General features: G+C 43.4%; 1 protein-coding gene across 2 annotated transcripts in view; it reads right to left on the reverse strand.

The window, feature by feature from the left end:
• The window catches only part of ldhd (lactate dehydrogenase D), a 96,875-nt gene that overhangs the window by 69,821 nt on the left and 3,755 nt on the right, over positions 1 to 23,299 (reverse strand). For both annotated transcript variants that reach the window (XM_078544112.1, XM_078544113.1), the window contains exons 3-7: positions 22,039 to 22,180; positions 11,436 to 11,577; positions 5,455 to 5,614; positions 4,375 to 4,574; positions 3,084 to 3,212 (exon numbers count right to left, since the gene is read on the reverse strand). In XM_078544112.1, the coding sequence (XP_078400238.1) occupies positions 3,084 to 3,212; positions 4,375 to 4,574; positions 5,455 to 5,614; positions 11,436 to 11,577; positions 22,039 to 22,180 (773 nt within the window). The remainder of the gene's footprint in view (positions 1 to 3,083; positions 3,213 to 4,374; positions 4,575 to 5,454; positions 5,615 to 11,435; positions 11,578 to 22,038; positions 22,181 to 23,299) is intronic.

Consider the following 23,299-nt stretch of genomic DNA (forward strand, 5'->3'; position numbering starts at 1 on the left):
ATCCATGGTTAGACCCCAACTGGAGTACTGCACTCAGATCCATGTTTAGATCTCAGCTGAAGTACTGCACTCAGATCCGTGGTTAGACCCCAGCTGCAGTACTGCACTCAGATCCATGGTTAGATCCCAGCTGGAGTACTGCACTCAGATCCATGGTTAGATCTCAGCTGGAGTACTGCACTCAGATCCATGGTTAGATCTCAGCTGGAGTACTGCATTCAGACCCATGGTTAGATCCCAGCTGGAGTACTGCACTCAGATCCATGGTTAGATGTCAGCTGGAGTAGTGCACTCAGTTTTGGGCACCACACCTCAGGAAAGATAAAATTAACCTTGAAGGGGATGCAGTGCAGATTTACCAGAATTATACCAAGACTAGAAAAAGGTTTCAATTATAAGTACAGGTTGCATGGACTACTCGCTTTAACATAGAAGGTGAAGGGCTGATTTAATTGAAGTGTTTAAGATAATTAAAGGATTTAATTGGATAAATAGGAACTATTTTGTCTGGAGGCAAAATCCAGACAAGGAGGCAACATCAAAAAAATTAGAGCTAGGCTGTTCAGGGGTGATGTTGGGAAGCAGTTCTTCATGAAAAGAGTCATGGAAATTTGGAATTCTCTCCCCTATAAGGCTGTTGGGTCTGGGACAATTGAAATTTTTTAACAAAGACAGATTAGTGTTCAGCAAAGATATTAAAGGTTACAGAACCAAGGCAGGCAGATGGGGTAAGGTACAGGTCAGCCATGATTAGTTGAATGGCAGAACAGGCTCAAGGGGCTGAATGGATCATTCCTGGTCCTATATTCCTAGGAACCACAGAATGATGTAGTGCACAAGGAGGCCGTTCAGCCCATCATATCTGTGCTGGCTCTTAGAAAGATTCCACTCCCTTATACTTTCCCAACAGCCCTGCAAAGTTTGACCTTCAAGTTTTTAACCAATTCCCTTTTGAAAGTTATTATTGAGTCTGTTTCCACTGTGTTTCAAGCAGTGCATCCCAAATCATTACAACTCACTGCACCAAACACATTCTTCTCATCTCATCTCTCATTCTTTTGCCTATTAACTTTGGTCATTTGTCCAGAGTAGGTTCTGTGCCAGTTAACTTCTTCAGAAACAAATCTGAATAAATATTCGGTTAGAAATTTGATTCAAAACTATAGGCGCAACTATTGGCTGAGATAATTAAACAGCTTCAAGGACACAGCACTTCAGTGTCACTGGGGTCAGAGTTCAGAGATGGGAGAGTATTGTCGCTGGAGGGAAGTAGACCCAGGTGGAAATTGATAAATATTCCAGAGTTTTGCCCGATTATCTTTGGGAATTAGGGATGATTCATGTTATACTTTCCAATCGGGAGATGAACAGTGTATTTCCGCTGCAGCTCTCAATCTGAGTGCAGTAGCTGCACTTCAGGTCCCATCCTGACTGTATTCTCTTTACATTGCTTTGCTCCCCATTGGCTGGAAATTTGGGTGTCTGTGGAGTCATTATAGTTCTGATAAATGTAGGACTGTAGCTTTAAGAATAATCTTGTGTTGTAAGATCACATGATCTGTGTAAACCAATGAGTTAGCAGCGCGGGGAACCTCTAAGAGTGACTTCTTCTTTAGTTATAAAGTTTGATGCTGCTGTCTTGTAAATAAAGTTAAATGTGTCCACCAAGAAAAGTTGTCTAGAAGATCAACTCTATAACAATCTGTTAATGAGAAAGCCCTGCGTGTCTGGACACACAGCTGGGCAGAGCTTTCTATCATCAGTTTGAAATTGAAACAAAAACAAAAAATGTTGGAAAAACTCAGCAGGTCTGACAGCATCTGTGGAGAGAAAGATAGAGTATTTCAGAGACTATTTCTCTGTCTTTCTCTCCACAGATGCTGTCAGACCTGCTGAGTTTTTCCAGCATTTTTTTGTTTTTGTCTCAGATTTCCAGCATCCGCAGTATTTTGCTTTCAAGTTAAAAATGGAAGTTTTCAGAGATTGCTGCTCTCTCACCTTTGCAACTGAAGAAAAGTAGGTTTCAAAAAAGTGCACTTAATTTCCACAGCACATAGCGTCAGCAAAAGTGACATGAGACTAATGTCTCCAGGGGCTGAATTTTCAGTTCGGCGTGCGGGCGTGGGCCCAACACGCACAAGCATGAAATAGTGCGCCATGACACTGGGCGAGAGTCCTGATGTTATCTCACACTCCTGCAATATTTCGGTCAGCAGGCGTGCACGGGAGTTGGCAGTGCGCCAACAATTGGCCCGTCGACAATTGAGAGGGCTGTTATGCCCTTGAATCAATTAATTAAATAGAATTTTTTCCTGCTGTTCCAACCTCACGGTTGGCGGGTGGGCAAAAAGGCCAAGCGGCCTTTGGATTTTTGAGGAAACCTCATCCACGGGCAGGATGAGGTTTCTGATGTTAATTAAAAGTAAAATAAAACTTTTTGGAACTGATTTCAACAAAGTCACATGAGGGGACATGTTTTCCTTTATTTTATAAACTTTATTTGTCATGTGAAAAATCTTCAGCTCCCGGAGGCAGCTCTGTGCCTTCAGGGAGCTTTCTATGAGCGTACCTGCGCGCATGCACACACTTCCGCGCTCGCCCTCCTCCCTCCCACACCCAGGCAGCGCTGAGCATTTCAGTGCGTGATTCATGCTGACTGGCCATTAATTGGCCAGCCAGCGTGAAATCACGGTCCTGGCCCAATCGCAGGCGAACTGTTGCATAGCCGCTCCTGGACACTGATGTTAAGTACAATTCACTTCACATCAATGTTAAAACTTACCGTATAAATGCACTGTGAATGGGCAGCATGGAGATTCTGATTAGATGCACTGTAGAAAGATGGGCGCCATTTCTGCTTTGTGTACAAAGGCCATTTATGGTTGTTTTCCCTTCATTTTCCAACATGGCTCCATTTATTGTTGCCAACATATTTTTCGGATCTTGTCTGATTTGTGAGTGTGATAAAATGATGGAGCTACGTCAGGGTCTATTCTGCCAAAAAAAAAAACCAACTGCGCAAATGGAGTGGGAGTGGGAAGAGATAGAGAGAGGAAAGTCTCTAAAAGAGATTGTGAGCCTACCTGTGGCCTGAATCTGTTCTTCCACACTTTTTTCAGTGCCGTGAAATTCCAGGAATAATGTTGGTGAGACCATATAACTCAAATTGTTGTACTTGTTGCAGGCATCTATCATCAAATCGTCCAAGAACTCTGAGGAACAAACGTTTGTACATTAAAGGTGCTATTTTAATGTAAATGTTGTGGTCTAATTGTTTGAACACAGTTGCTGTTCTGAATGCCAAACTTAACCAGCATGTCCAACAGTCTTGGCAAAATATAACCCACTTTGTGAAGATCATTTGCTGTTCACTGTGCCTGGGTTAGTTTTCTGTTCCTGAGTTTGTTTTACTTTTATATAAAAGTGAAGTGATCCTGTTGCTTTTTAATTTGAAATATAATATATCAAAATAATAGACATTGATTTGGTGACTTTGTTGTAAATAACATTTCATTTAAAAAGTAAATTGATATAAAAAGAAATTGTTAAAGGAGCCAATGGAGAGAGAGAGAGACATTGGCACAGAAGGTGGTTCCAGTACGTGTTTAAAAAGGCAAAGCTCAGGGTTACTTTGCATATTAATGAAGGGCCCAATATGAACCAGGTTAGTTAATGGAAATGAAGCTGCTTTAATTGCCTGCTGTTTTATTCAAAGAAACGAAGGCGGTACATCGTTCAGGGGACAGTGAATGGAGAATTGTATCACGTTATTTGTAGATTCTATTTTAACTAACATCTTGGATTCAAAAGCTAAAGACATTTGGTCGCATCCAACTCAAAATCCAATCTCTTCATTAGGCAGAGCATTAAAATTGTGCTCTGTAAAGGATGCTGAGTTCACCACTCATCCTGTACCTGCATCCAGGTCATAGCACACCCATGGGTCATACCTCACCCGCGTACAAGTCATACCTCACCCGCGTACAAGTTGAACGGCACCGGTGTACAAATCAAACCATACCCATGTACAAGTCACAACATATCTATGTACAAGTCACTCCTTACCCATGTACAAGTCATACCTCACCTATGTACAAGTGACACTGCACCACTGTATAAATCGCACCATGCTCATGTACAAGTCACACCATACTAGTGTACAAGTTTGTGCCGCACCTGCATACAGGTCATAGTGCACCCATGTCTGGGTCAAACCGCTCCAGGATGAAAGACAAAGTAGCTCATTTGTGCCTTTATCCATCCTACTTATTTGGTAATTGTGATACTACAGCAATCTGACTAGATCCATCTTCTGTCTCCCACTCTTCTGTTGGTACTTTAGGTATAACATTATATTTTAAACGGTTGGCTTACCTATCCTTGCTATGGGGATGCTGCACTGTAATATTTGCACTGTGCAATCCACGGCTGCTTGCACTGTTGGAAATGAGCAGACTGCAGACACCATGGTTTCTGGGATTCCATGGAGACGCAGCGTCGTCTTGGTGATTATTCCCAGAGTTCCTTCAGAGCCAATGAAGAGATTGGTCAGGTTGTAACCGGCAGATGTCTTCCTGTAGCAGAGAGTATTATCATGTTTTATCTGTGCATTAACTGAATGTCATGTTTCTCCAAGCTGACCAAACATATCCACAGATTGAATACTCCAGCTGTATTGGGAAAGTCATGGGTTTGAGTCAGGTGAGTACTCACCATGAAACTCACGTGCTTCACTTACATGAGTTTGTTCTATTCTCAGATCAGTCACTGGCTGAAGTAAAACAAGTAAGCACTTGTATTTATATAGCACCTTTCATGGCTTCAGGGAATCCCAAACCAGTTTTTAGCCGATGAGGTGCTTTTACAGTGCAGCCACTACTATAGTGTAGGAAAGGCAGGATCTTATAGCAAAGTCACACTAACGGGAATGAAATAGCTGATCAGATTAACTGATTTTAATTGTTGCTTCAGGGATAAGCATTGGCCAGGACACCGGTGGGGGTGGGGGGTGGTGTGTGGAGAAGCTCCCCTACTCTTCATCGAATTGGGGTCTTTTATGCTCACCTGAGAGGGCAGACAGGGCCTCAGCTTAATGTCTCATCCAAAAGATAGTGCAGCACTCCCTCAGTACTGCACTGGGATGTTGACCTAGATTATGTGTTCAAGTATGTGGAGTTGGGCTTCAACTCAGAGGTGAGAGAACTACCAACTTAGCCAAGGTTGATGCCCAAGTGATACTTAGAAACAAAATGTTCTACCTTTTGGCGAGGAGGTAAGGGTTAATGGGATTGGTTGGCAAAAAATGAGACTTTGCTACAACCCACATATCTCTCTCCTACTGGCAAGTTCTAAAGGTCCCCAAGAGCAACCATGGTAACCATTTAAAATCTAATATAAAATTGTATTTTGAAAGTTGTAAGAAGTGGTATTTGAGGGATTAACTGCTTTTGATACCTAAACCTTCGCTCCTGTCCTGCTGTGTACATTATCCTCCCATCTGCCAAAACCACCTCCAGGTTTATGACGTTTTCCTTCATCGTCCCATACCGCACTGCATTTGTACCTGAGGCACTGGTGGCAGCCATTCCGCACAGGGAAGCGTCTGCACCTGGATCTGTAAAACAAATAACAGTCTGCTTTGGAGTCACCCGAAGACCTCTCATTGCCCGATAATTTTAACTTCATCCCTCCTTTTGTATGGGGTTCCAGTCAGGATGTGTACCAAAGCCCCTTCACCCATCAGGCCTGTGCCCATTGACCTACATTGGCTCCAGGTTCAGCAGCTGAACCAAGATTGGCACTTCAGTAGTTTTCAGTTTTAAAATTCAGAGCATAGTTTTCAAATGCCCCCATGGCCTCGCTCCTCCCTATCTCTATAACCTCCTCCAACCCAACAACCCTCCAAGATCTGTGCTCCTCTAATTCTAGCTTTCTGTGCATCTCCAAATTCCATCGCTCCACCATTGGGTGGCCGTGCCTTGAGCTGCCCAGGCTCTGGCATTCCCTGGCTAAACTCACCCTCCTCTCTTTCCTCTTTTAAGATGCTCCTTAAAGCCTACCTCTCTGACCAAGCTTTTGGTCATCTGACCTAGTATCTCTGTAAGTGATCCAGTCTCAAATTTTGTTTGATAATGCTCCTGTGAAGCGTTTTATCCAATTTTACTATGTTAAAGGCGCTATATAAATGCAAGTTGCTGTTGGTGCTGGCTAAGCAAAGCTGGTCCCATCTTAAAGCTGTCAACGGTCAACATGTTAGGGTTCTATGTGCTGAGGTACACTGATATGTCCCTGGCTTGATTATTCCTGTAGCTTTAATTTCAATAGTCATAAGCTGGATATCACAATTATAAATGATTACCTTTAAAGTGGTGCAGGATGACTCTGGTGGGTTTATTCCAGATGTGGTCCTTTAAACTGCTGATGAAAGATCTAGCCTGCAGCACTTAAACAATTGCAGAGCTCATGATTTTTAAATCAAGGTACCTTGAAAGTATTATCGTTCCCATTTGTACTAATGCAGTACGTCATACAAGAATGCCTTCTTAAGCAGGAAACTGAGCATACCCCTTATTTATTTCCCAAACAATTTATAAATTATAATTCACTTGTTCCTTGAAGAATTAAAATCAAGATGGCTCTTCAGCAGCTGCTTTCCTGTTTCTAATTATGAAAATTCAAGCCGTTGATCTATTTCCCATCCTGTGCTGGCTTTGGCCTCTGCGTGATGTTCTGACACCAGACCTGGGCTACAGATTATTTACCTCTCTGACACTAAACAGCCAGCAGGGTAGTAGGGCTTTTGCATTTTTATTTCTCAAAGGATTACAAGTTTGAAGATAATTTAATGCTGGCTGAGATTGAGTCACGGAAATAAAAGAGCAGGGAATGTTAAGGGAGATTTATTATTTTGTTTTTTTATAAAAGCAGTCATTAATCTCAGCTGGTAAAAGTTTCTGTGCCATTATGACAAAGATAAGCTATTGTAAATTCTTGGACACTAAGCAGGCCAAAGCCATGTGCTGCATAAATACCCAATGACTGCAGTCCATCTGTTCAGTGTTTGGAAAAAATTCTCACAAACTAGATAATTTAGTAGCTTTTCCCAGTAATGACAGGAGTGCGGCATTTGTAAAGAAATTTATTTTGTTTAATTTTAAATTAGACTTGCTTTTCTGGCTGTACTAATAGATCTCCTGCAGCTTTACACATTGTAGATAGGATGATAATTTATTTTAACAAATGAGGAAAGACTTGCACTGATGTAATACCTCAGGATGCTCCAAAGCCCTTCACCGACAATGAAATACTTCTCAAAGTGTAGTCACTATCGTAATGTTGGAAACAAAGCAACCAATTTGTGCACAGCAAGCTCCCAGGAACAGGATTGTAATAATGGGCAGGGTAATTTCTTCATTGAAGTAGTGCCATGAGATCTTATCCATCAACCTGAGAGGGCAGAGGGGACCTCATTTAACATCTCATCTGAAAGATGGCACTTCTGACAGTGTAGCTCTCTCTCAGAGCTATCCTGAAACATCTCCCTAGGTTTTACTTCCTGGAGATGGACATGAACCGGCAACCTCCTGATTCTGGAGTGAGAGCACTACTAACTAAGCCAGGGCTGACACCGGGACAGGACAGCGACATTACACTATATAACACACAGTGTAACGCTCTGTGTAATATGATCTGTCTCTTTTAAGGCCACAAGATCTAAACATAGTCAGCAACTACATTCTGAGGTCTATTAAAGGCTGACCACTGGCCTGCTTTCTCTTTCCATGTTCTTGCTTAAAATAGTTGAACTATTTTTGTACAAAGTGAAGGGTGTCAGATGTACTTTGGAATGCCTTTATAATTACTAGTCAGTCTCCTGTATCAGTGCTCATTGTGGGACAGGGATGTGGTCTTTTGTAAGGACTGGCACACGGTACCATGTCAAGAAAGAACTTGAATTCATGCCTTTCGCAATCTCAATGTCCCAAAGTATGATGAAGTGCTTCCTGACCCTTTATAACGTGGGAAAATGCTGCAGTTGATTTTCACACAAGGGCCCACCCACAACAATGAGATCATAGGTTCTTACGGCACAGAAGGAGGCCATTCAGCTCATCATGCCTATGCTGAGTCTTAAAAGAGTTATCTACATTTGTGGCCGGGTGTCCTTGGAGAGGGAGCACGCGGTGTCTGCTGGCACTGTCAATGCCTTCCGTGCCCGGTGGGCACAGCAGGGGCCGGGGTGCTTTATCGATCCCCTTGTCACATTTTGGTTTGATCTTTGTACGTTTTCTTTAAACTTTGTCTTTGGTTTTAAAGCTATCCTAATTTAGGGGCTGTGTTTACTTTATTCCTCATTTTGTTAATTTAGTTTAATTGTTTGACTCCAAAAGAGTTAAAAAAGAGTTATTCAATTATTCCCACTTCTGTGTTCTTTCTCCATAGCTCTGCAAAGTTATTTAAGAGAGAGTTCAGGACACTGGGAAAGTTCTTCCAGTCTTCTTTGAGTGGTGCTGTGGAATATTTTATATCCTTTGAGAGGGCAGACATTTGGTTTAACATCTAATCTGAAGGTAGCACCTCCAACAGTACAGCAGTCCATCAGCAGCGTACTAGTGTTAGCCAGGCTTGCATACTCATGTCTCAAGTGGGACTTGAACCTACAACCTTCTGATTCAGAGACGAGATGCTACCACTGGGATGGTGCTCCATAGCATTGACCCCAGATGATTGGAGGCTCTGCCATCAATAGTGGAACAGATAAGAGTTGGAAGAGAAGACCAGATGTAGAAGAGTGGAGGGTTTGCAAAGTCATGTAGAACTGGAAAAGAAAACATATAGCTGGGGAAGACCATGGCGGGATTTGTTAAAGGATTATAAATTCAAAGTGTTAAAACAGTAAACATTGGAGATTGGGAAGGATAAGACCAATGATGACTACAACAGAGCAGGGTACGATGGTGACATTTGAGTTCAGGAGAACAGGAAGCATTGGTGAATTCAAGACCGATGGTGAAGGCAAAGTTGAGGATTTCAGCATGTGGATGTCCTCCTGCTGATACTAAACAGGAGAAAACTTTGCCTCATCCACAGCTTGATGTCAGGCAAATAGTCAGACAGAAGTGGTCGTCCTGACGTTGAGGCCGGTGGATGGAAAGCTGGGTGTCACCAGTCAACTCAGGCCTATGGGTGATGTCATCAAGAGGTAACATGTCAGCAAGAAATACACAAGGACCTAGAGTGAAAGCTTGGAGAAGAACCAAGATAATTGGTGGAGTGGGAGAAGAAGCCATTTCTGGAGATGTGCTGGATACTTTGGAATGGGCAAGAGTGAAGCAAGTGAAGACAGTGGAGGTGGGTCATGAGGTGACATGTGGGAGGAGGATGAAATTGCCAAACATGACACAGAGGTCAAGAGAGACAACATTTCATGGACACAGGCACAAACGATGTCATAGGATCAAGTTCCGTGGAAAATACCCGCTTTATATAAACAGGAATTCACACGTTGCAAAATACACAATGCAACTCACATAATAATGGAATAATGTTAAATAAGTGTTAAATGATGCATGGCACACCATTTTGCGTTGGCTGGCCAATTAACACCCAGCCAGTGTGAAAGGCGCACTGAGAACCTCAGCGCTGCCTGGGTGGGGGTGGGAGGAGCACGAGCGCTGAAGTCTGCAGATGCGTGGGGGAGCGTGCACTGAAATTTTAAAATCAAAAATAAAGGTTTTAATATCTGAAAAAAAATCCCGGTATGGGACTCACTCACAATAACATTGACAGAATAAAAATTCTGCCCAATAATTTATATTTATCTTTTATTTAAATGTGGAAACCTCATCCCGCCTGTGGATGAGGTTTGCTAGAAAATCAAAAGGCCGCCTGGCCGATTCGCCCACCTGCCGACTGTAAGGTTGGACGGGCAGTGAAAATTAGAATTAAATTAATTGATTAAGGGCCTTAATATGCCTTTTCATTGTCAGCGGGCGCGCCACCGAATCTCGCACGTGCCCGCCGACTGAAATATCGCACGAGAGCGCGATGATGTCAGGACACTCACCCTATGTCACTATTTTACGCCCGATTGGGTCGGGCATGCGCCTGCCCGCGGGACAGAAAATCCTGCCCCAAATGTTCGAAGAAAGTGCAGCTTCCTGTAGGTGGCATCAGACTCTTCAAATATCAACACGAAGGATGTGCTGCTCAGTCAAGATTTTCACTAGTTAGTCTGATCCTAACAACAGTCTATTATTTTTGGAAGATGTGCTATTCTAGGATTACTCAGATTTATATTCCTTTCCTCACCCATGTTTAAGAAACTTTTTCTCTTCTCCGCACTGCACACCACTCCCCACCTGACATAAAAGCCAAGCAACAAATACCTTGGCATTGGCTGTGCCTCCAGGTTACCGGAAACATTGGCAATTCCATTTTAAATCATGAAAGTTCTGATGAATAGCATTAATTTCAATTCTCCCCACACCATTCTCAATGGTCAGCTTATCACTCCATGTGCCATTGCACTAAGGCGTTAACTCCTCAGACAGAGTGACCATTTCACACACCCCAAGGGTGTCTGCGGATGCTGCTCTTAATGTTCCAACTCTCCTCCCTTTCTCCAACTGATCTCACATGCCATCTGGCTAAAATTGGAGGCACAACACTCCCCTGCGACTAACACAAATATTAGTTATCACTCAAAAATTGGTATTTTCATGTGTTTTCAACAACAACTGGCTTTTATGCAGCCAGCACCTGTAATATAATAAAACACCTTGAGACATTTCACAGGAACACAATCGGACAAATAAACTGACACTGAGCCAAAGCCAAAGAAGGATACATTAGGAAAGCTGACCAAAAGCTTGGTCAAAGAGACAGGTATTAAGGAGTGTCTATAGGAATATGAGAGAGAGAGAGAGAGAGAGAGAGAGAGACAGAGAGGTTCAGGAAAAGGAATTCCAGAGCTTAACGCCAAGACAACTGAAGACATGGCCACAAATGGCGGGGGAATGGAAGTTGGGGGTGCACAAGATGCTAGAATTGGAGGACGCAGCTATCTCAGAGAGTTGTAGGGTCAGAAGAAATTACAGAGATAGGGAGGTTGGGGGGTGGTGGTGGTGGTGAACCCATGGAGGGAATTTGAACACAAGGTTGAGAATTTGAAATTTGAGGCTTTGGTGAGCTGGGAGCCAATGTAGGTCAGTGAGGAAGAGGTGATGGGTGAATGGGACTTGGTGTGAGTCAGGATACACAAGATAAATTTTATGAAGGGTAGAAGAGGGGAGGCTGGATGGGGTTGGGGAGGGGCATTGGAATGTCCCTCAGTTCTACAGATACCGATCAACTACACAAGGCAGCGAGGTCAGGTGACCCATGTTGCTAGACCCTAAGGGTCAGTTTCTTGGGCCCAATTACACCAAACTTACCAACTGGAAACCAGAGGCCACTCCCTCGAAGGTAGTTATCGAGGCCTTTCCTGGTGACACCTGGCTCGACTGTCACATCAAAGTCGACCGTGTTCAGCTGCACGACTTTATCCATCTTTGTGAGGTCAAAGCACACTCCTCCCTGATGAGAAAGTAACATCCACTCGTAAGAATCCAGAAAGGAATGGCCAGATTAACACCTTTAACCTTCAGTGAGCCACCTCCTTGAGCCTGGTGCCATCTCTACACTCGGAACTATGAGGTGACAGGAGTGGTTTACGTTGCATATTGTCCCACCCTATATTCATGAATAGTAGCTAACGTGGACATAAGGTGAGCAGCCTAAAAGCTTTGCTTACACCGGAGAAATTAAATCCAGAACTGATGCCCAAACCTGGTCACCAATCTCACTTTGCCAGTTCATGATGCTCTTAAAGTGAATTGGGCTTTCTGAATCCTGGCTTAATCCGTTGTCCAGTATGTTTGTACCCCTAGGTTTCCATATCTAAGGGACATGGTTGAGTTGGGTTTTTTTTTTACTGCAATCTTAGCTACATTGGTCACTACTGATACCAGCGCGATAGTTCCAGATTTTAGAAAGTGAATTCTAAATCTATAACTAGCATTTGAGCTCACGGATTAAGGCCCCTGGGTTACGACTGCAAAGGTGAAATACAACATGTGCTGGAAATTGAAACTATGAGCAGAGAGGGTTCAAAATACTCTGCAGGTTTGCAACATCAGTGGCAGGAGAAGCACATTTGTTCTGATGCCACTATCCACACCAGCAGGTCCGCTATGTTTTCCTGTTCCCTCAATTGAGGATTCCCCTGCACCATCGACAGGGCTCCCTTTTCTGTCCCATTTCCCACACACTTGCTCTCGCCCCTTCCCCTCTCTCTCCCAGAACCACAGTAGGGTTCCTCTTGTTCTTACCTTCCATCTCATTTTCCTTCGCATTCAATGTACCCTCCTCCCGACTGCCAGCATGATGCCACCATTAAACATTCGTTTCCCCCCACCCACCTTTCAAAATTCTGCAGATCCTTGTTCCGTTCTTCCATCAGTCCCAACACTCAACCCCCTTCCAACAGCACCTTCCCATGCAACGCAGACCCAGGGGGGTCCAAACATTCCTTCCAGTTGAAACAGTGGTTTACATGTACGTCTTTCAATTTTGTATATATACTGTACTCACTGCTCACAATGAGGTCTGCTCTACAATAGGAAAACAAAACGCAAATTGGGTGACCACTTTGCTGAGCACCTCTGTTCAGTCCACAAGTGAGGCCTTGAGCTTCCCATCATCTGTCATTTTAATTCTCCATCGCTCTCCTATTCAACCTCAGCCTCATACAATATTCCAATGAAAATGCAGGGGTAAGGAATAGTACCTCATCTTTTGATTGAGTACTTGACAAGCTTCCGGACTCAACACTGAATTTAACAATTTCAGGTTGTAACCTCTGGTCCCCATCTTTCCAGGTGGCAGCTGCAGATGAGGATTCTGCCAAAGCCATCTCCAGCTCATCTCGACACATGTTTTATTTCTTTACTTGCCCAGTTACGTCCTCACCCACCTTTGCTTTGCACCATCTTCCCTTTAGTTCCTATCCCATTTCCCTCCTCTAACTCCTTCCAATTCTAAAGAAATATCATAGACATGGCATTGAAAAAGTCATTGACCCAGAAGGTTGACTCAGTTTCTTTTTCCAGATACTGCCTGACTTGTTAAGTAATTCCAGCATTTCCTGTTTATATCTCTACATTACTAGTTCAGTGGTTCTCAATTCTTTTTTGGCCGAAGGATCTCTTTTTAAACAGATTAGTAATCACAGAAGCCCCATCCCACCCATCTAAATGATAATAATATATAATACTCAAAATATGAAAGGGTTGCGTATCATGTGTTTGGTTAGCAGGTTTCTTACATTTATTAGAAAGAAGCCTGCTTCTCACTGCAGATTCTGCCTTTTCTTGGAAGGGGCACTGAGTGACCTGGAGCACAGAGAGAGAAGAGCAAAAAGAAAGCACAAGGAGAACAAGAGGAGATCAGGAGCAATGGGGAAACACACTAGGATGAGCGCAGAAGCATGCGGAGAGCAGAAGCACGGAAAGAGCGGGAACACTGGGGGAAGTGGAGCACGCCTCTGAGTACCACTCATTCGCTTACTCTTGACTACAGCACCCTTGATGGTTGCCAATGTCGCCTATGCTTGGGCTATCACTGCATCGTGGGCGCCCCGGAAGGTTTATATGAGTTTGATCACCACTGTGCTGGTTCAAAAATACAACCACTACACTGCCGTCCCCCCACTTGCATAGTAAGCTCTGAATATTAAATTTAATCCAGGGAAACAACCCATTGGCTCTCATTACAAGCATGTTATTACTGATGACTGATAAAATATCCTGTTTATGTGCCTTACATGTTGTCATTTCATTTTATTTCCTCAAAAATTTGAAATAAACTGACATATTCTGGGGGGAATTATTGTCCTGGTGTCAGAGGGGAATTCTTTTTGTACAAGATGGAGTTCTATAGCAGCAAGTGATATGCTGAATGATTGGGGTGGAAGTTGTCAATACTAAAACAAAAACAGAATTACCTGGAAAAACTCAGCAGGTCTGGCAGCATCGGCGGAGAAGAAATCAGTTAACGTTTTGAGCCTTCATGGCCCTTCGGCAGAACTGAAGCATAGTTAGGAGAAAAGAGAAATATAAACTGGTTTAAGGTGGGGGGGGGGGGGGGGGGGGGGGGGGAAGAGAGACGTTGAGGGTGTGGTGATTGTGGAGATAAGCAGTGATAGGAGAAGATAATCAAAAGATGTCACAGACAAAAGGGTCAAAGAGGTGTTGAAGGTGGTGATATTTGTGTAAGAAAAGTGCTAATTAAGAATGGAAGACAGGATATTCAAAGTACAGCTCTAGTGGGGGTGGGGTGGACAGACTAACAAGGTTTTAGTTTTAGATTTAAAAATAATGGAAATAGGTGGGGAAAGAAGAATCTATATAAATTATTGAAAAAAAAGGGGGGGGCGGGGGGGGAGAAACGGGGTGGGGATGGTGGGAGGGGGAGTTTAAGATCTAAAGTTGTTGAATTCAATATTCAGCCCAGAAGGCTGTAAAGTGCCTAGTCGGAAGATGAGGTGCTGTTCCTCCAGTTTGCGTTGGGCTTCACTGGAACAATGCAGCAAGCCAAGGACAGACATGTTGGCAAGAGAACAGGGTGGAGTGTTAAAATGGCAAGCGACAGGGAGGTTTGGGTCTTTCTTGCGGACAGACCGCAGGTGTTCCGCAAAACGGTCGCCCAGTTTGCGTTTTGTCTCTCCATTGTAGAGGAGACCGCATTGGGAGCAACGAATGCAGTAGACTAAGTTAGGGGAAATGCAAGTGAAATGCTGCTTCACTTGAAAGGAGTGTTTGGGCCCTTGGACGGTGAGGAGAGAGGAAGTGAAGGGGCAGGTGTTGCATCTTCTGCGTGGGCATGGGGAGGTGCCATAAGTGGGGGTTGAGGAGTAGGGGGTGATGGAGGAGTGGACCAGGGTGTCCCGGAGGGAACGATCCCTACGGAATGCAGTCAGGGGGGGTGAAGGGAAGATGTGTTTGGTGGTGGCATCATGCTGGAGTTGGTGGAAATGGCGGAGGATGATCCTTTGAATGCGGAGGCTGGTGGGGTGATAAGTGAGGACAAGGGGGACCCTATCATGTTTCACGCCCAAACACTCCTTTCAAGTGAAGCAGCATTTCACTTGCATTTCCCCTAACTTAGTCTACTGCATTCGTTGCTCCCAATGCGGTCTCCTCTACATTGGAGATACCAAACGCAAACTGGGCGACCGTTTTGCGGAACACCTGCGGTCTGTCCGCAAGAAAGACCCAAACCTCCCTGTCGCTTGCCATTTTAACACTCCACCCTGTTCTCTTGCCCACATGTCTGTCCTTGGCTTTCTGCATTGTTCCAGTGAAGCCCAACGCAAACTGGAGGAACAGCACCTCATCTTCCGACTAGGCACTTTACAGCCTTCCGGGCTGAATATTGAATTCAACAACTTTAGATCTTAAACTCCCCCTCCCCCCATCCCCACCCCGTTTCTCCCCCCACCACCCCCCCCCCCCCCACCCCCCCCCTTTTTTTCAATAATTTATATAGATTCTTCTTTCCCCACCTATTTCCATTATTTTTAAATCTAAAACTAAAACCTTGTTAGTCTGTCCACCCCACCCCCACTAGAGCTGTACTTTGAATATCCTGTCTTCCATTCTTAATTAGCACTTTTCTTACACAAATATCACCACCTTCAACACCTCTTTGACCCTTTTGTCTGTGACATCTTTTGATTATCTTCTCCTATCACTGCTTATCTCCACAATCACCACACCCTCAACGTCTCTCTTCTCCCCCCCGCTCCCCCCCCACCCCCCCGCCACCTTAAACCAGTTTATATTTCTCCTTTCTCCTAACTATGCTTCAGTTCTGCCGAAGGGCCATGAAGGCTCGAAACGTTAACTGATTTCTTCTCCGCCGATGCTGCCAGACCTGCTGAGTTTTTCCAGGTAATTGTGTTTTTGTTTTGGATTTCCAGCATCCGCAGTAGCTTTTAGCTTGTTGTCAGTACTAACTACATTGAGGCACCGGGAAATTCTGGAAACCTTTACCTTAGGATTACAACGTGCATAGGATTCCATTTTATTTTCATTCAGTGGAGTCCGCATATAGGACCAAATGCATTTTATTCAATAATTTATGGAGATGCAACAAGGAAAGTGTGAGTTTTCTTATTTATTGAATATATTTGAGTCCAATTTAGGATCCATTTAGGCAGTAATTTTACAAAGAGTAGAAACCAAGACTGAGTTGCTATGGTTACAGAGTGTTGACTAGTGCTGAGGGCAGGAAGAGAGCTGATTGTTTTGCTTCCAATTCTCAGTGTCTGTTGGGAAAGAAGCTGATAACTTGACTGTATGGAGCAAAGGTGTTCAGGTACATAAATCACTAAACTGAATGCACACGTCCAAAAAGTAATCAAAAAGGCTAATGGGATGTTGGTCTTTATCTCAAGGAGGTTGGAATACAAAAGTGAGGCTGAGATTCGATGGTTATACACAGCCCCATTTTCAGTACTGTCTTCACTTTTGGGCACCACACCGTAGGAAACAGATGTTGGCCTTGGAGGTCCTACAGTGTAGATTCACTATAATAATGCCAGCACTCAAAGGGCTAAATTATGAGAACAGATTGCACAAACTTGGTTCATATTCCCCTGTGTTTAGCAGGATGAGAGGGTGATCAAATTGAGGTTTGGTGGGGGAAACCAGAGCAAGCGACACAATTAAATCTTAAAATTAGAGCGAGATCATTTAGGAGTGAAAGTAGGAAATATTTTTCCGTGTAAATTGTAATGGAAATCTGGAACTTTCTCCTAAAAGTCTGTGGATGTTGTGACAACTTAAGTTTTCAAGACTGGGATTGATAGATTTGGTATGGTATTCTGGGATAAGGGGTAAATGGTGTTGAGGGGCAGATCAACCATATTCTAATTGAATGGCATAAAAGGCTTGAGGGGCTGAATGTCCTACTCCTCTTCCTTTGTTCATAATCATGAAATAGTTTCAACCATGCAATGTTAGCTGCTATGTGGTTATGTAAAATATTTTATTGGCCTGTTTAATACAGACAATAACCATTTCTGGGACCAAATGTAAGAGATTTGAAGCTAGATCTAAAATGGTTAAAAATCAGGTAAGCTTAAATTATAAGAATGAAGTAAGAAAAAATACATAATAAAATAGAATGAAAAAACTATAACTAGAAAATGGGAGGCACTGAGAATAGGGGGAAAGGACAGCAGAGATTTTTAAAACTTTGTTTTAAAGTGTTTATCATAATAAAGCTGCTCCTGACAACTGAATAATGTTATTATTGTAATGGGTCATTTTTCAGTGACAGGTGCATCTTTTTTGAAATGACAAGATGTCTGACTAAGGGACAAAAGAATCCCATAGAGCCCCTCAATGCTTAAACCTAACATCTCCATTCAGCAGGGACATGGCTTTAAATTTGAACACTTCTGAGTATCCATCTGGCATCTTGCACCTCATGTACAACCAGCATGGGTTCACTTAGGATTCACCTGGTTGTGAATCTGACTCGAACAGGTAGATGTAATTCAGTGCATAATGGCTTAGGACTACATAAACCTGACCATTTCTAAAGCTGAGATCTTCAGGGAAGCTTGCCTTCAGGTTACAGCCTCAGATTCAATGAAACGTTTAATGTACTGGTATCAGATTATTCAGCATGATCCTGGTTAATTCATGTTAAATCCCCAACTGAAAGTCTCTTCACTTGTAAATTAATTACATAGCACAACACAATACTTGTAAGCTTTAGTTTAGCTGGGCATTGTGTAAAACTGAGATTACTAATGCTTGGGTAAGTACACTTTACATCTTTTGTGGAAACCTATCTGAACAAAACAATGAACATGCAGCTAGCTCATTGTAGCAGGAGACATTCAGAAACTTAATAATTCTGGTTGCTTCAACAACTCTGATCATATCAATTGGTCCCATGACCCTCACTCCAGGGTCCGTACAGTCCTCAGCCCTGGGGTCCGTATAGTCCTCAGTCCCGGGTCTGTATAGTCATTAGTCATGTACTGCAAAGGTTTGCTTCGATTACATTGAGAAGAAAAAAGTCAGAGAGGAATTTGAAACCATCCCTGTGGTTGGCATTTCCTTTCAGATGTAAAGTAAAGTCTGTCATAAGATAAATCGTGAACATCCTTTGAAAGGAATTGGTGTATCAGACAACTGACCTGATGTATAAGTCATCATATACCCAGCTCTGCTCTAAAGCCTGGAAGATCTGAGACAAACAAAAAAGACCATGCATTTATACAGCACCTTTTGCAACTTCAGGACATCCCAAAGCACTTTCCAGCCAGAACATTTTGAAGTGTTATGTGGGAAACACAGTAGCCAACATTAATGTGCTACTAAAGTCATATATAGAGCAGACTGAATAAGGGTAATGAAGAGTAATGAAGAACATTAATCAACCAGTTGGGTTTTTACAACATTCTGTCAGCTTCATGGTGAGAGTTACGATACCAGTTTTTATTTCAATTGCAGGTATTTTTAAATTGAATTCTAATTTTCAAACAGCAACGATGGGTTTTGAACTCCCGGGGCTGAATTTTATGCTGAGGCAGCAGCCCCACTCCTGGATGGATAGGCGGGGCAAGCCCACCTCCACTTGGCTGGGTCACCCTGAGCCAATTTTATGACTGTTAGGAAGTTACATACTAACCAGGAGCAGGAGTAGGCCCTTCAAGACTGTTCTGCCATTCAATAAGATTATGGCTGATCTGACTGTAACCTCCTGCCTACACCTGATACCCTTTCACCCCCTTGCTTATCAAGAATCTATCTAGCTCTGCCTTAAAAATATTCAAAGATTCTGTCTTTAGAGGAGAGTTCCAAAGACTCACGACCCTCTGAGAGAAAAAAAGATATCCTCATCTCTGTCTTAAATGAGTGCCCCCTTATTTTTAAACCATGACCCCCAGTTCTAGATTCTCCCACAAGAGGAAACATCCTCTCCACATTCACCCTTTCAAGACCCCTCAGGCTCTTAAAGGTTTCAATCAAGTCACTTCTTACTCTTCTAAATTCCAGTGGGTACAAGCCTAATCTGTCCAACCTTTCCCCATAAGACAACCTGCGCATTCCAGGTATTAATCTAGTAAACCTTCTCTGAACTGCTTCCAATGCATTTACATCTTTCCTTAAATAAGGAGACCAATACTGTACACTATACTCCAGATGTGGTCTCACCACTGAAGCATAAACTCCCTACTTTTGTATCCAATCCCCCTCACAATAAACGATAACATTCTATTAGCTTTCCTAATTACCTGCTGTACCTGCATACTAACCTTTCGTGATTCATGCACTAGGACACCCAGACCCCTCTGAATTTCAGATCTCTGCAATTTCTCACCATTTAGATAATAAGCTTCTTTATTATTCTTCCAACCAAAGTGGACAATTTCACATTTGCCCACATTATACTCCATTTGCCAGGTCGTTGCCCACTCACTTAACCTATGTATGTCACTTTGTAGCCTCCTTACATCCTCACAGCTTACTTTGTTACCCATCTTTGTGTCGTCAGCAAATCTAGCATCTGTACCTTCTGGCCCCTTCATCCAAGTCATTTATATAAATTGTAAAAAGTTGTGACCCCAGCACTGATCCCTGTGGCACACCACTCATTACATCCTGCCAATCAGAAAATGACCCATTTATGGCTACCCTCTATTTTCTGTTAGCCAGCCATGCCAATATATTAGCTCCTACACCATGAGCTTTTATTTTCTGCAATAACCTTTGATGTGGCACCTTATCATTTAAATGGCTCAGTGGCTGGGAACAGGCAGTGGGGTAGAACCATGGGGTGGGATCCTCCACTGGGCACTGGGTGCCCAAACAGGGCACGACACCCCTTTGAACCCACAAACGTCATGTGGCGTGAACACCTCCTACTGCTGGTAAAATCCCAGTGGGAGTAGGAGGGGCCCCTTAAATGGCCATTAATAAAATACCACTGGAAGCGGGTAGGCAACGGGCAGACACTACCACCATGGCACCTAACTTCACCAGTGCCCCCCACTACCCCCCGCCTTGGCTGGCAGCCCTCTCCCCTCTCCTGGGGTAGGAGGCCGTAAAATTCCACCCATGTTCAATGGATCACTAGCTGAGTAACATAACCATTACACTATTGTACTCATTAATGTTAGAAAACTGTTAGAATTGGAAACAAATCCTACAATTCAACAATTAAGGATCAATAATGGAGCTAAGATGGTTCTGTGGAATTCTATAATGAAATTATACTTTTAGTTAGGGGCTTATTTGGTTGGAAGGGTGGAAACCGGCTGGGAGCTGTCTCTGTTTGAAAGTTTGGTTTTAACATACAATTTTGGGCCTAATTGCTGTTTACCTTAAATTGAACTTGTCTGGAGGTACTAAAACAGACAGCTGGAAGTTTAGCACTCAGGTCCTGATTTAAAGCACTTTCCAGGCAGCAATATATGTGGATTCCACGCAGAATTTCCACAGGAGTGCATAATGGCACATTTCAGGATTGCTCAGGGACCAAGGAAGAAGGCACACAGGTTCTCAGATGCAGCACTGGAGGTCTTGGTGGAGGAGCTCCAGATGAAATCCTTGCCTCCTCTCCTCTGTCCTGCAGAAGCTGGTGCTGCTCTGCCTGGCCTCCTCCCATTCCTCCAGCAGATCTAAGGTGATTCTGAGTAAATTGGCCATGATCAAGCATTCCCATTCTCCTACTGATTCCTATAAAGTGTCCAATATGGTAAAGCAGTATAGCACTCACTTTCTCCTTTCAGAGAATTTCTGGAATAAATGTTGATAAGTGTGTTGGTGAAGCCTTGGCAAAGTGTCCAAGAAGGTCTCCCAAGGTGTTTTGTACGTCCACTTCAAACCTTCAGCAGCAAGTGAACATTGAAAGTTAAGTAAGGACTCAACATCCTCAACAAAACACAGTCCTTACTCCCATTCAGCTGGCTGTTAGGGCATTAGTTCATGTTATCTGCCAAAATGCAACGCAACCTCTTTAATGAAAGCTAACTGGCAAACTCAGTGGCAATCAGCCCCCTTAACAATTCTCTGGCCGGCATTCCTAACACTAGCTTCAATTCCTTTACCAAAATGCCATCTAGCACAAAACACTGGCTCGCCAGCATTGCAGCTCAAGGCCCCATCTTGTCCTCCCTTGAAAGCTCTTTGGCACCTAAAATATACAGAGAGAAACAAAGACTTAGGGCAGAATTTCCCGTTTGTCGGGCGGGTGCGGATCCGACCGACGCCACCATTGGGGTCGCACCGCCATTTTACGTGGGCGTGACGTCTGCAGGGAAGTGCTATGTGCTCCCTGTGCGGGTGGGGGGGGGAATCCCTAAAATCGAGAGTGTGCTCTTTCGCGCATGCGCACAAAAGAGTGCATTCATCTCCCTGAGGCTAAATCGCCTGGACTTCTAAAATTATTAAAAATAGAAAAAAAAAAATTCCCTTACATGTCCCTTCATGTGACAATGTTACATGAGTTGGGACATGTTCATAATTTACAGAACAACTTTATTACAATTTTTAGAACCCTACATGAAACCTCATCCCGCCACTGGATGAGGTTTCATGTTTTTTCTATTGCCCGCCGGGGCTCCTGGCCGACCCGCCAACCTTAAGTTTGGACGAGCAGGTCCTTTAATTGATTAATTGATCCTGTCAATGGCATCAAGTGGCCATTGACAGGTCGGTGGGCCCGTAGCTGATTTTGCTGCACCCTCGCCTTCCTGAAAATTTTAATTTGGCGGGATGACATTGGGAGTTCCGCCCGACGTCATCCCGCATCATTTTACGCGTTGGCGAGCGAGCCCTGCTTACCGATGGTAAAATTCTGCCCTTAATGTTTACCAATCAAATAATACCACATCAGGCCTTCATGAGCTACCATATACCTGAAAGGCGAAAGAAACTGATTTTTTTTTTTTATAAACAACATAACTGCATCTACCTTCATGGCAAGAACTCCTCCTTCCAGCCCTGTGCTTGTACCAAAAGGGATGATAGGGATATTGTTCTCGAAACAGATTCTAGCCATTCTGCTGACCTGCTCCACACTCTGTGGCCACACGACTGCATCTGGAGGTTTGCATCTTCACATAGAATGGAACATTGTAGATTATGCTTGGGTTCTTCAGATCAATATTCCAAACACTTAGCACATTAATCAAAGCTACCTAGTCTATCCAATGAACTATATTGACAGATATTCAATTTAAAGAGGAAATAAAATAATTTTGCTTTGGAAAACACAAGCAGATAACATGCCCTTAATCTGTGATTAGTCCCAGCATTGATATTACAGGATTAGTTGGCTAAACCCCAAGTTCTGAAAATCCCTTTCGAGAGCTCTTCTCTACCTCCCTCTTCTCTTTTAAGGCATCCCTTGATTATTCTAATATCTCCTTTGGCTCAGTGTCTTTAGGATGTTTTACTAGTATTAAAGGTGCTTCATAATTGCAATAAATTGTCGTTGTAAAGGCACTTTACACCATAAGAGAGATGATCCTGAAGATATCGGCAAAGCAATTGGCTCTCATTGCACTCACTTGGAAGGCATTACACGAGGGCAATGAGACCCAATTTCAGGAACTAATGGCCTGCACCTCAGGAATGCCTGAAATACATCGACTGCAAAATCAGTTTGGGCCATTTGTCAGATAACAGGGTAGCCTCCTAAAACAGGTGTGAGGGCAGAAGGAAAGACTTACAGTTCTTTAGTGCCTTTAATGACCTCAGAATGTCCCAAAGCAATCTGTATAGAGCAGGGTCCCACAAACAGAACTGAGATAAATGACCAGATCATCTGTTTTAGTGATGTTCATTGTGTAATAAATATGGCCTAGACGTGACTCTGGTCACCCACCTAAAAGAATTGCACCAAGTTTACTTTTGGATTGTGCCTGGGAGCTGGCCCTCCTATCGCAGGTCTGGTGCAACATAAAAGCAGCTTTTACCCATTCAGCGCGAGCTGGGATTTGAATAATGAGGGTCTAGCTCCTTAACTGAACCAACCCAAAGCTCACAGTCTTTTGATCTTGATACACTTGCAGCATTTGGGTTAAACGATTGGCACCTCAAGCCTGGTTTCATCAAGGTCACTTACTGACCACTGCAAACCTTGCAGCCTATATCATTGGGAGATGATGAAGGGAAACATACCTAGCCCGATGTTATGCTTTATGGTAGAGTTAGGGGGCTCAGTCTGTGGT

The sequence above is a fragment of the Cetorhinus maximus genome, chromosome 6 (assembly GCF_964194155.1).
Source record: "Cetorhinus maximus chromosome 6, sCetMax3.hap1.1, whole genome shotgun sequence".
Lineage (NCBI taxonomy): Eukaryota > Metazoa > Chordata > Chondrichthyes > Lamniformes > Cetorhinidae > Cetorhinus > Cetorhinus maximus.